General features: G+C 61.3%; 1 protein-coding gene across 1 annotated transcript; it reads right to left on the bottom strand.

Moving 5' to 3' along the window:
* Window positions 1-972: 972 nt before the first annotated feature.
* PITX1 (paired like homeodomain 1) lies at window positions 973-12608 on the bottom strand. The gene is made up of 4 exons (XM_039242242.1): window positions 11994-12608; window positions 6340-6579; window positions 3761-3993; window positions 973-1751 (listed from the first exon to the last, which is right to left on the bottom strand). Exons 2-4 carry the CDS (start codon window positions 6503-6505, stop codon window positions 1209-1211), a joined length of 942 nt encoding a protein of 313 aa, XP_039098173.1. The 5' UTR covers window positions 6506-6579; window positions 11994-12608; the 3' UTR covers window positions 973-1208.
* Between the last annotated feature and the right edge of the window lie 611 nt (window positions 12609-13219).

Genomic DNA, 13219 nt, shown 5'->3' with positions numbered 1-13219 from the left:
GGGAAGCCAGGCTGAGCAGGTCGGGAAGGGCGGTGGGAAGAGAGGGCAGCCCCCTCGCCACTGAAGGACTGCTGCCGCAGCTCCTCTCTTTAACCCTCCGGACCCGTGGTGGCGGCGTTCCCTTTCCGCCCGCCTCCCTCCGCAGTCGAATGAAGCAGTCGGGGCTCCGCAGTGGTTAGCACGCTTGTACTATGGTTTTAATAGACGTACATGGACAAGTCGATATAGACAGATTTATAATTCTATACAGTCAGTCCGACATACACAGGGACGCTGTAAACAGGGGCGCGGACCGGAGAGCGGGTGTGCAAAGTAGGCGCGGCGCGGGGACCCTGGCCGCGCCCGAGCTCTCCCGGCTCGACTCTTGCACGGCGGGCGGTGAGGAGGGGGCTCTTCGCCGGCCCCAGGGAGCCAGCGCCTAGCCCGGGAGCGGAGCGGAGTACCTGGGCCTGCAGCGAAGGTCGGGGGCCGGGGCGCTCGGAGACGAGCCCACCCCGTTCTCCTGCCACGTCCGCACCGCCAGCTGCGTCGTCTCCTTAGCCTTAAAAGAGGACTCCGGAGCTCTGGGCGGCCGACGGCTCTTCCGGGCGCGCCGAGGCCGCGTGCGGCTGCACAGCGAGTCCCCGATCCCAGGCTGGGCACCGTCATCCCGGACCCCACGCCCGCTCCCATTCGGATCCGAATCGAGCTAAGGTACGCTCGGCCGGGCCCAGCTTGGAGGGGGCGCCTCGGTTCGTCCGGGGCCGGGGCCATCTCCGCCCGGGCTCCGCGCGTCCAGTTCGCAGGCGCGGCCGCTGCTTCCGGGTCCAGCGCGGCGGGAACGCGGGGCTGCGAGGGCGTCCTCCCCGGACCGCCCGCCTCCCGCGCTGCGGCCCCTCCGCGCAACGGCCCGCCGGGGCCCGAGGGAGCGAACACACACCGCCCGCGCCATCCCGAGGGAAATTGCAACTCATCCGTTTTTTTTGTTTTTTGTTTTTTTCGCAGCACTTTTTCTCCGACGTCTTTTTGTTTTGTTTCGTCTCGTTTGGGAGGGCAGAGTGGGGTCCGGAAAAGCAAACACACAACCAGCCCGGAGGTGGGGAGGTGGGGAGGAGGGGGCCGCGCGGGCGCGCGGGCCGCGGCGTGGCGAGGTCCTCCGCGCCGCCCCCGGGCCCCCGCCCCGGCGCCGCGCCGGCCGGCCGCGGGCCCGCGGGGCCTGGCGGGGGCGGTCAGCTGTTGTACTGACACGCGTTGAGGCCCGAGGCCGGGCCCTGCAGCCCGCCGTAGCCGAACGACGAGTGCTGCTTGGACTTGAGCCGCAGGCTGGCCAGGCTCGAGTTGCACGTGTCCCGGTAGACGCTGTAGGGCGAGGCGGGCGTGCCGTACGGGCAGGCGCCCGGTGACATGGCCGAGTTAAGCGAGGAGCCGGTGAGGTTGTTGATGTTGTTGAGGCCCGAGTTGGGCATGCCGGGCACGGCGCCCGGGCCCATGCTCGACGGCATGGTCATGGAGGAGATGGAGCTGGGCGCCGAGAACATGGACTGCGACGACAGCGGGCTCATGGAGTTGAAGAAGGTGAAGCTCTTGGTGGAGAGCGGCGCTGGCGCCAGGCTCTTGGCGGCCCAGTTGTTGTAGGAGTAGCCGGCGGCGTACACGTCCTCGTAGGGCTGCACCAGGCCGCTGAACTGCGGCACGTAGCCGCCCTTACACAGGTCCAGCTGCTGGTTACGCTCGCGCTTCCGCCACTTGGCTCGCCGGTTCTTGAACCAGACCTGGGGGAGGGGGCAAGAGAAGGGTCAGGGCGGCCGAGCGCGGGAAGGTCCCTCCACCTCCACTCCCTCCTCTCCCCCCACCCCCAGCCCTCCGCCCCGCTTCCTTCTCTCCGAATTTCGTCTCTTTTCTTCGATATTTCCGCCCCTGCAGCCTCTCCTTAATGGTTCCTTTCCTGTCCCCAGAAAACATTCATCTCCCTTTTCTGACCTAGATCCTCTCCCCTGGAGTCAAATCTATTTTCGCCCCCTAATACCGCGCGATCCTTTTTTGTTTTTAGCAAGTATTCGTTTGCTTTCTTCCTGTCTCAACCAGCCCATCTCGGGCCTTCTCCCCCAGACGGGTCTGGTCTGTCTCCTAAATAGTCCATTCGTTTTCTTCTCCCTCGGATACAAAAGGTATTTCTGTTCCCTGAAATATAGGCTCTTCCGACTCCCTTCATTCTGCATTCTGTTTTTCACTCCTCAAACAATCTGTTTCCATCTTTATCGAGAATGTTTGATATGCTCATTTCTTCCCCAAACGTTTATTTTCATTTGGTTCACACCGCTATCTGAACTACTTTTTTCCCCTCAGTCCATGTTGTCCGTTTTCCCTCATTTTTGATCCTTTTGATTCTTCCTCAAACATTTAAGTTTTTCCCCCCATCTTTCCAAATATCTGACTGTCACTGTTTCTTAAATATTGATCCTTTATTTTTCTCAAACATTTGATCCTTTTGCCTTCCCTTAAATATTTAATTTCTTTCCTGTCGCCTAAATATATGCCAAATATGTTTCTCTGCAAATATTTAATTTCCGTTCACTTCTCACTAGTTTCTCTCTAATCTCCCCACCACTTTCTCCCACAAAATTTAGTAAGAACCTCTTCTTTCCCAACTCTTGCTCCTTGCCCATCCTCACCTACCCTCCCACCGAATGACCTCTCCCTTCCTCAGCCCTCCTCCAACACTGGGCTAAGTTTTCTGAGCGCGGCTGCAGGTCCCCTGCACCTCAGCCTTTTCCAGTCCCCGGCACTGACATTGCCTGATTCCACCCCCACACCACCCCTGCCACCATAAACCCAGGCAGGATTAGTGAGTTCAGGATTACTGAGTGCTGTCTTCACTCTCGTCCCACCGGGCTGGCCAGCCTGATGGGAGGGGTGAGAGCTTGGGTTATAGCAGGGAGTCAGTAGGCCAGGTAGCACTCTGGGCTGGCTTGGGACTTGCTCACAATATCTGAGTAAATAGTTGCGCACTCCGAGAAGAAATGATTCTCTCGCTGCTCCAGTACAAGCAAGAGAACGTCTCTTCTCTTGCTTGTACTGGGAACCAAAGGTGAGGAGAGGGAGTGTGCAGCCTGGTCATAGGTCAGAGATCTTACATCTCCAAAGGGACTCGGCCTGAGGGTCCCTCTGCCACTAGAGCTGCTCCTCCTTCACAGGAAAGGGCATCAGGGAAAGGGGCCAGCTCCACACTGGCTGAATGGCTGTAGAGCAGTCAGGTGGGGACTATCCTGAGATTCTAGAGAAGCAGGCCGTGGTTGGGATCGCCGCCCCCAGGAAGTTTGAAATCCCCAAGCATAGGTACCCTTCAGGCCTCTCCCAGGTTGCCAGGCAAGACCTGCCTTTCCCTTTCGTTTTCAGGGGCAGGCGGCAGCAGCTCCCGAGGTCCCTATCGGCGGGGAATCCTCTGCGCGTCTAGGGTGGTAACGTCCCATTGGGCCCTGGGCGCTGCAGGGCAGGGGAAAGCCCCCTGGGGCCACGGATCTTGGGATGAGGCTGCAGGACAGCCCCAGGGTCAGGTAGAACACGAGGCCACAGCAGCCGAGGGTCCCTAACCACCAACAGGCTTAGCAGCGGCGGGGCCTAAGGTGGAATCATCTCCGGTGGAGGGAGGGAGCAGGTCTGAGTGGTGCCAAAAAGACAAAGTCTGAGCGCGGGTCCAAAGCTTTTCGAGGGCAGTGGACTGCGGCAGGGGTAGCCAGCAGCCCTCCTCGCGGGTCCCCTCAGGCGCGCACCCTGCGCTCACCCTCACGCGCGGCTCGGTGAGGTTGGTCCACACCGCGATCTCCTCCCGCATGCTCATGTCGGGGTAGCGGTTCCTCTGGAACGTGGCCTCCAGCTCCTGCAACTGCTGGCTTGTGAAGTGCGTGCGCTGCCGCCGCTGCTTCTTTTTCTTGGCCGGGTCTTCCGCACCGCCGCAGCCTGCGCCTCCCGCGCCGCTGTCCTCCGGGCCCTTGACTTCCCCGCTGCGCTCCTTCTCTGAATCGGGCGAGACAGGCCCCAGTCACCTTGGGCTTCTGCCCTTTTGCACCCAGTCCCGGCTCCACCGAAGCGCCTGCCATCAGCGCGGGCGGCCCTCCCTCCCGCCAAGAGCCCTAGGGTTGTCCCTCTTGGGCTTTCCCTCTTGGAAAGAGCCCGCCGGGTGCCCGATCGTCGGGTGTCACCTTTGGTCAGCCGTGCCCCAGAGAAGAGCCCGGGGAACGGGAGGGACAGGCCTAGGTGCCTGCCGGGCTGGGCCTGCTCTTGCGGCCGGGCTCCGGCTCAAGCCTCACTGCCTGTGTCACCCGCAAATGTATGACACTTTGAGGGCTCTTCGGCGTCTAAATCTGGGGGTCTCTGCTTTTCTGAACTAGGATCAAATCTTTCTAGCCCAGAGCTAGTGGGTCCGCGGAGCACGAGCTAGGCTGTGGCCTGCAGCCCCTCCACTTTCTTCTCCCCAGGGCTGTGTGGGAGCCACACCGGGCAGGCACAACACAGCTGTGTTCTCGGCCTTCGCTCCAGGCCTCAGGTCCCAAGGCCCAGAAAATCCCTCAGGCGGCAGCCCGGACCGGCAGACTGTCTAGGTGACCGGGCGCGCTAGCCTCTCTGCCTTTCCAGCTACACAAAACCCATTCAGTCATAGACGCATTGAAACAAACAAACAAACAAAAATTAAAAACAAAACAGAAGCCCAGATAAAATCAGTTCTGTGCCTAACACCATAGAAAGGGTCACAAACTCTTAAAAATAGGCAGATAGGGACACAGAGCAAATGCAAATTAAGAAGCCAAATACCTCCGTGCAAACACACCCTTAACTAAATACAGTGCTCCATGTGTATAAACTCCAGGCAGACACAGGCATTTATTTCTCTGGGATTAAAAAAAAAAACCCCAACAACTTAATGTACGGTCGTAGATAGATTTTTTTTTAACTTCTTCCCAGTAATGCCCTTCTAGTGATGATTTTTAAATCCCAGGGAAATACAACACTATAGTTAGGTAAGTGAAATTACCAAAATAACGCCACTGCAAATGGATTTTGAAAAAAATCCCGCAGAAACGCGCCATTTTGGATTGACTTTAAAAAAATCTCCCCAGGAATAATGGTGCATGCAGCTATTTTAAATTCCAGAGAAATATGCCTAGTGTAGTCATTCTTTCTATACTGAAAAATACAGTGAAAATGTTAAAAATACCCACAAAGAGTTGGTTTTAAAAAGCAATCTATGTTTCTCTGGGTTTTAAAAGTAAAAACCAACCAAAGGCCACGCTTAAAACTTTTGAAAACAAAAGTACAATCCAGCGTTGATTGTTTTTAAGTCAAGCAAACAGAACCTCTCAGAGAAAGTCACTTAGGGATGCGAAACAGAAATAAATAGAGATTAAAAACGCGTAGAGAAACACTCAGCGGTGGATTAAGAAATGAACACAGCAGAGGCGCCCACGGCCCGGGGAGCAGGGAGCTCTGCGGCAGCGCCGAGTTAGGACGCGGAGCCCGGGAGCCAAAAGGAGACCCCGGAGGCCGGGACCGGCCGAGGATTAGTCGCGCCACTGCCCGCACCGCCCACCCGCCGGCCCGGCTCGCGGCCAGCCAGGGTGGGGGTGTGGGGGGAAAGCTTGAGCTCGGACAAAAAGGCAGCTCGGAGGGCAACTCGCCGGAGCCGAGTCAGGGCCCTGGCTGGGCGGCCTGGCGGCTGCCGCGTCCCGCGGCCCACGTGGGGCCCGGCTCCCTCGATTAGGGGGTCTTACCCCGAGCCGGGCCAAGTCCCTCTGCCCGCTCGCCCTCGCTGTCCTGTGTCTTCTTTTTGCTTCAAGTTGTTCCCCCCACCCGAGTTTGTTTTCCTGATTTCCCCCGCCATCCCTTCTCTTCAATTTCTCCCTCTCGATCTGTCGCCCACTGCCTGTCGGGGTGTCCGTCTGCCCCATCTGTCTCTCTGGGCACTTTCTGTCGCCCGCCGCCCCGTTCCATTCTCAAGGGATTCCTCTCCTGCGGCCTCAGAGGACCCTGGGCGCCCAGTTGCGCAAACCGATCCCCCCCTCTCCCCGTTCTGTTTGCTTCTGATCCAGAGGGGCTGTCAGTCCGACCTTCCCTCCCGTTGTAGGTTAGTGCATCTGCCTGTCTTTTGGCGCGTGGGGGCCGGGTGGAAGTAAAGCACTGAATTTCGATGTATAAAGCGTGTAAATTTCCGCGTACACCCTCCGATCGAGAACGGGAAAAGAAAAAGTCCTGGCGCTCCCGGGGCGTAGAGGGAGACTGACGGCGCGGCGCGGGGGCCGGGCCCTTGCTGCCCGCTCCGTGCGCCCGGCTCGGCTCCGTGCGCGCCTCGCGGGGAGCCGCGCTTACCTGGCAGCTCCGTGTCGGACGACTCGCTGGCAGAGTTCTCGAGCGGCTCGCGGGGGTCGGCGGCGCGGGCCAGGTGGAAGGCAGGCCCCATGTCGTGCGGCGGCGGCGGCGGCCGGAGTCCCTCCGGCAGCCGCTCCAGGCTCATGCCCCCCTTGAAGGCGTCCATGGAGGCGGGGACCGCGGCGGGCGCTCCAGGGGCCGGGGCCGGGGCTGGGCGCGCCCGGCCGCCCTGGCTGCGACCTGCGGGGACAAGAGCACAGCGCCTAAGCGGCTGCCCCGCGGGGCTGCCTGCGCCCGCAACGACGCCGCGCCCGCCCCATGGACTGCCCGGGGCTGCGGGGCCAGGCGGGCGGCAGCGGCAGCGGTTTCTCGCGACCGGATACCCGGCTTCGCGCTCCGCGCTGCGCTCCCGCCGCTCGGGCCTCAGCCGCCCGCCCGGCCCCGGCTCCGGCTCCCGATCCGGGGCCGGTTTCTAAGGCTCCGGACGGCGCCGGCAGAGGCTGTCTTAAAGCGACAGCGCGCACCGCCAGGTTCCAGCAGTCCCTGCGCCAGGGGTGGTGGGTGGGGTGGGCCTGGGTGGGAGGGGGCTGGGGAGGGAGGGAGCCGGCGAGCGAGGGAGCGCGGGCGGAATCCAGCCCCGAGCCGCCCGCCCTCCCCCGCCCGTGCCCTCCCCCTCCGCAGCCACCTTCCCGCCGCTTCCCCGCCCCCTCCCCCCCGCGGCCTCGCCGCGCCGCTCCCTCCTTCTCCGTTGACGCACCGACTTCTCCCTCGGCCGCACAAAAGAAACGCATCTGGCCTCCAAGTCCCGCGCGGCTCGTGCCCACCTCAAGCCCCAAATGACTTGTTTTGTTCAGAAGCAACTCCTGTCTGGGCCGCCTCGAAGTCCCCAGCCCCCGGCGAGAACAGCCCAGGATGAGAGAATGTTCGCGGAGCAGGATCGCACGGAGCGGGCGCCTCCGAGCCAGCGCCAGGGCGGGGGCAGAGCCCGGGGCCCGTCCCGGCAAGCTCCCAGCGGCGTCCTCGTCGAGGGGCCGCCCGCCCCTCCTTCTTCGGCCTCTTCTCCCGGGACCCGAGCCCGGCTGAGTGACAGCAGCCTGAGTTCTAATGGGCCCCCGGATGCTGCCTCCTAATTAGCTTGGACCCTGTCCTCCAAGGCTGCTTCTCAGGCCTCCCCCTCTGCACCGCAGTCAATTTTCCGGGATTGGGATAGAACTGATGGCTTCTAATCAGACGAAACGTTTCTGTTGGCTCCAGGCCTCTGGCGAGTGCAGCAGGAGACCCCGAGAGCCCCGCCAGGCCCCACAGCCTCTCCTGTGGGGCTCTCTCCCCTTGTTCTGCGCCAGTCCGGCCAAATCAGCCAGGCCCAAGCCTTGGCAGCCAGGGGGTTGGCTTCTGCCCCCTTCAGGGCAGGTTTGCAGCGATCTGCAGCCTCTGCACTGGCTTCCCAGAGCTGCAGACACCTGGCCAGGCCAGGTGCCTGCCGTTTCCCAACCCTGGGTCGGCAGTCCCGGAAGCCTGCCGCCTCTGAGCTTCTCTCTCATACGATGGTAGCTAAGCTGCAGAGCCACTGGGGCCTGCATGGGTGCAGGCAAAGACTTTCCCCTCCCCAGGCCGAAGAATGATCCCTTCCTACCTACTTCAGTGAAGTTTGTTGAAGGATTTCGCTCAGCAATTGTTAACCGGACCTGAGACCTCAGGCAAATAGATGGCACATGGGGTGGTAGGGTGCGACCCTGACCTGTCCCTGGGGCCAGAGCTGGGCCCCATGCTGTCCTCCGCCCCTCCCCTGCCTACCAGCTCTCAGATGGGAGCAGCGCTGGGCAGGACAGCACCTGGAGGAGAAGTACTGCCCTACACTCCAGACCCAGCGCCTCCCCCCAGGGCCTGGTGCACCTCCCCCATCTCTTCCTGGGAGTCTCTGCTTGGGACCGCGCAGGCGGAGGATCTTGGATGTTCTGCAGGCTCTGCCTTCCTCCCCTCGCTCTGGCTCCTCATCAGGAGACCCACAGCCTCGGGCTGAGTTCTTTGGTTGGGATTGCAGGGATGCGGTGGGGCAGCGCAGAATCAGGCCTGCCTCTCACTCTCTCAGTGTTAGCTCCAGCCCCCCCCCCACCCCCCACTTCCCGCTCTGGGCACTGGGAGAAGGCAGAGCCCCTTGGCGTCTGGCACACTCTCGCTGGGTGCTCACGAGTACAGGAGCAGGGGCTGCGGCAGAGGCCAGAGGGAGGATGTATCCCAGGGGTTTGGGGTGCAGAGGCTCGGCGACTCCTGTCCTTTCCTCCCAAAGGGGAGTTTCTCTAAGTTGAGCCCCCCAGGATGAAAATAGTCTTGGGTGTGTGTCAGGGGAGGGTGGCAGGAGGGGGACATGGGAAGTAAGGTTGCCCGACATTTGCCCTCAGCCTCAACTTTGACCATATTTCTTGGCTGAGTCTCCTGCAGCAGCAGATACCTCTTTTCAAGGACAGTGCGTCCCAGCCTGCCTGGGTGCAGACAGGACACAGGAGCAGGCACTTACACATATGTAGTGCACACCCACATAGGTGTGCTGTACACACAGATGCACACATGCTCCCTGCACACAGATGCACAGGCTGCCAGGCCTCTGGGTCCCGGAACACTGCTCAGCACAAGAGTGATCGGGCTGGTAGAGGACAGCAGGTATGTTCCAAGCCCGCCAAGTGTCAGGGCCAATGTGGGAAGCACAGTGCCCTTCTGGGTGGGGGCATGGAATAAATGCTCTGCCTGTAGGCGGCCAGCAGCCGAGGGCCACAGCTTTCCATTCTCCACGGGGTGTAAAGAGTCAGAATTTCCATAGATGGGGACTGTTTTGTGACTCTGCAGCTCTAGCTGTTCAGTCTGAGGGGCTTGCATCCCTCACTGTTGCATTTAATGCAGTTATTGAGCACCTGCTGTATGCTCCTCTGGGCCCAAGCCTCTGGTAGTGTTTAGGAGAGTCCTATATTTGGAAATCTTGATGCCTGCTATGTGGATGGGAAGGCCTTCAGACTATTGAGGGTGAATCCTCAAATTCCCAGGGGCCCTGGGCCCCAGAGAGGGGCTGAGACTAGTAGAGACGGCCCAGGGGAGTCTGTTCTTGCTGGGTCCTGGGAAGGGCTGAATGAGCAGGGGGTGAGAAAGGGGCTGAATGAGAAGACGAGGATGCTGGCTGGGTAGGGTGTTGCCTGGAGAAGGGACCTGGGCACTTTCTTCTTCCCCAGCCTCACCCTCTGTGGGCCACTATCCCAGGCAGGGACCGACCTTTCCGCACACTCTCGGATACATCACATACATACATGGGACAGGAGGCAGCTCCCTTTCGGGAGTAAGAGTAGGGGTTCAATGTTCTCCTAGCTTTGCTGTGTGACCTTGAGCAGGGCTCCACCTGCACTGTGCCCTAGTTTCCATGTCTGACGCAGACTCGCAATCCCTACTTGCCACCTCCACTTGCAGCTCATTTGACGATGGATGGGGGCACGAGAGGAGGGAAGGGGGCTTACCAGAGCTGGACCCATGTGCCCTATTCCCCATCCCTTCAGGCCATGCGGAGCTAGCAAGGATTCTGTGGCTTTCAGGAAATTTGGAGGTTTAGAGTCCTGGCTGGGTTGAGTGGAGAAGTCCGGCCTGTTGTACGTTTGAAGTAGTCACCACAGGGACCTTTCCTAAAGCCGGACTCACTCAAAACAGATTCTGTGCCCAAGAATGGGTTAGCACCTTTATTTGGGAAGAGTGGCTGGAGGGTCCTCATGGAGGGCATCCTTCCGCCCACTTATGGGGGTACGCTGCCCTAATCTCTCACCAGAATCAAGGGATTTTAGGAAAAGGGAAGGAATGTGCCGTGGCTTGCCCTCGAGGCCATCCATGACTCTCTGGGACATTCCAACCCTAAGCCTCTTAGGCCGTGGAGAAGTTCAAACTAGAAAACCCAGTTTTGGAAGTGCATCTGGGACCACCTACCTCCTTCTGTCTGCGTTACCCCCCTTCCAATAAAAGCTCTTGCTTCTTTGAATACAAGCAATTACTGGGTGAGGGGGGAAAAGGGTGCTCAGGTAGGGGCTGGGAGCCATCTCACTGAATTCTTTAGACTTCCAAGGACCCCAGCCTCAGCCTTTCTGTTATTTGGGGTTCCCTGGGCTGTCCTAGGGGGAGACCTGGGATGTCCTCAGTTAGGATGGCCGAGTGGGGTGCCTAAGGGAGCATGCAGCCACTGGCAGGGCTGGCCTCATGGCTCGCCCGAGTCCACTCCCTGGTCTTTCCCTGGTTCCTGAGAATAGCGGAGTGGAGGGGAAGAGAAGACTGGGCAAGCGGCAGAGACTGGTCACACAACTGGGGAGCAGAGGGTCAGCTTATGCTGTTACCATAGCTTCCTCTTCCCAGGAGCGGCTTTTCCCACAGAAGCACACTCTGAGCCTGGCTGGAAGAGCAACAAATTCCGCCTCTGCCTCCTAGAGTGCTGGCAGCCAGGTCTCCATGCCCGCATCCGTGTCTTTTCCTTCCCTGAGCAGAGCTGAAGAGAGGGGAGGGAGCCAGCAAGCCCCCTCCGGTGTTGCCCCTGCTCTCATAGACCCGTATCTTTGGCCAGCTGGAAAGCAACCTGGCCTTCCTCTGGCCCCCGGAACGCTGTCAGAGGCCTCCGGGGTGCCAACGGGACACCCAAGCCTTGGTTTCTCAGAAAAGTGGGCTCGCATATTTTTCGATTCAGGGAATTCCTAAATCGGAAACCTTGGAACCAGGATTCCAGCCTCCTGGAATCCCATTTCTGCGACCCCGGCCGCGAGGCTCTCGCTTTACTGTCGCCGAAACGGCTCAGATTTGGGAGGCTGGTCAATTTCAGAATTCTGAGACCCGGTTCTAGAGAAGCGACTGTGTGCCCCGGAAGCCTGCGTCAACAATCAAACCCCGGAGAAGCCTCGGGAATGTCTTTATTGGATTTTGCGAAGAGCATTTGGGGTTCCTCTCTGGGTAAGGAAAAGCCCGACCCGTGCGGGCGAGGGCAGGCCGCCGTGGGCTGGGGGCGCCTCCGAGCACGGGCGGCGAGACGTCGGGGTCCTCGGCGAAGAGAGCCGGGGCTCCGGCCGATGTCTCTTGGCTTTTCTGAGGCATAGCTGCCCGAAGGAACCAACGAACGAACGAATGAAGCGGTATCGTTTAGGAAAAAATACCCTCTTGACACGAAGCTGCAGCTGAAGTCCCCGGGCGTGCAGAGGGGCCAGCGCTTTCGCTCGTGCTGGGGCCCCCATTCCGGGGCGCAGCCGGGACGGCGGACGGCCCTCTCGCCTACCCTCTCTCCTGGAAGTTCCCGGCGGCCTGCGCTGCCACGAGGGGCTGCGAAGGGCGTGGGGAGCTATGCCCTTGGCAGGGCTGGTGCTCGCGTCCCCGGGGCTGCGGCCCTCTTGGTATGCCCGGGGCCGAAGCGGGGGTGGGCTCACCGGGTAGGCGAGGTAGCGCCCGGCGACGGCAGCTGGGACCGTGCGCTGGGCGCAGGAACGAGCTCCTCGTGCTGCCTCGATGGCGCCTGGCCTTTCCCGGGATGCGCTCAGTAGCGCGCCACCGGCTGGACCTCACAACCGCCTGGAGCCAACAGTGCGGAATCCGCCACCTACTCCCTGTGCCCCAACACCGCGGAGACCCATTGCTGCTAGCCCAGTGACTCTTACCCCACGCGGGTTGCGCTGCGTGCGCGGCTCGTCGGCTCCGGGCTCGCTCGCCACGGACTCTGGCTGAGGTTTCGACTTCGGCTGGGGCCCGGGTTCCAGCTGCGTCTCCGGCTGTGCGCGCAGCTTCGGTCCTCGCTGGTTCGCTACATCGCAGCGCGCAAGGTCGGGGCTGCCTCGGCTCGGCCCGCTCCTCCCGCCGCCGCCGCCGCCGCCGCCGCCGCCCGTCGCCCGCGGGGAAGGCGGGGACACGGGCCGGGGAGGCGGGAAGGGGGGAGGGGAAGCGAGGCGCTCGCCTGGACCAGCGAGGAGGGGCGGCGCGCAGTTCTGCCGACTAGGGGTCCGGGCCTCCCTCGGGGCGCAGGCAGTGGTCCGCGCGGCTCGCCGCGGGTGTCCGGGGCCGGGGAGCGCGCCCCGGGACTGCTCGCGCGGAAGGGGCACCTGGCTGCATGCGGACGAAGCCGCTGAGGGTCCCGGCCTGGCCTCTGCGCACTTTCCCACCTTGCACACGAGGGGTCCAGTCCGATCTCGGTTTAGACGGGCCCTGGTCGGACGTCCGCCTGACGCCAGTTTTAAGATTCGACCTTTCCCCCTTTCTGCTCAGCCTTCGGGAGGAAGCTGGTCTTGCATTTTGTCAGGGAATGTCCGCAGCGCAGTTCTGGGCAGTCAAGGAGGCTTGAGGACAGACCCCAGAGTTTCTGTGTTTATTGGGGGGGGGGTGTTACTGGGGAGGGGCAAACGCTGACCCCTGCCCTGCTTGGAGGACACCCCCAACCTCCTCAGTTCTCCTCCTCCAGGGCTGGGCTGATGAGCATAGAGTAGACCAGCCCTATGGAGCACAGACAGTTCTGCGGCCACTTGTACGGTCGCTCGTCTGCACACGGTCCAGCGATAGCCCTGCGCGGCCCTTGCACAGGGGAAGACTCCATCCATATGCCCCCATTGGCCTCTTCATGGGCCGGACTAATGGGAACTGGGTCCCACCCGTGTTGCGCATGGACAGATAACCCCTCACGAAGCTTTGTGTGTGTGTGTGTGTGGGGGGGGGAACTAATTGGCTCACCAGGCTCCTGCCTTTCCCAAGCCCCTCCAGTCTGAGCCTGCTGCTGCTGGGGCTGTGGTGGTATGGGACAGGGGGTCGGGCGGGTCAGCACATCAGGCAACCACCCCGGGGGACAGGAGCCTCTGAGCCTATCCGTCGACGGCCACCGGGCTCCGGGGCTGCCGCT

The sequence above is a fragment of the Hyaena hyaena genome, unplaced genomic scaffold (assembly GCF_003009895.1).
Source record: "Hyaena hyaena isolate Hyena2069 unplaced genomic scaffold, ASM300989v1 scaffold_214, whole genome shotgun sequence".
Classification (NCBI taxonomy): Eukaryota; Metazoa; Chordata; class Mammalia; order Carnivora; family Hyaenidae; genus Hyaena; species Hyaena hyaena.
This window is presented reverse-complemented; position numbering and strand designations above follow the sequence as displayed.

Excerpts from the sequence above, each read along its gene's own strand:
- PITX1 (XM_039242242.1), bottom strand. The coding sequence starts at position 6,505 with ATGGACGCCTTCAAGGGGGGCATGAGCCTGGAGCGGCTGCCGGAGGGA. Across the intron at positions 3,994-6,339 it reads GTCCGACACGGAGCTGCCAG|AGAAGGAGCGCAGCGGGGAA; the intron begins GTAAGCGCGGCT and ends CGCCCGATTCAG. Across the intron at positions 1,752-3,760 it reads TCACCGAGCCGCGCGTGAGG|GTCTGGTTCAAGAACCGGCG; the intron begins GTGAGCGCAGGG and ends CCCCTCCCCCAG.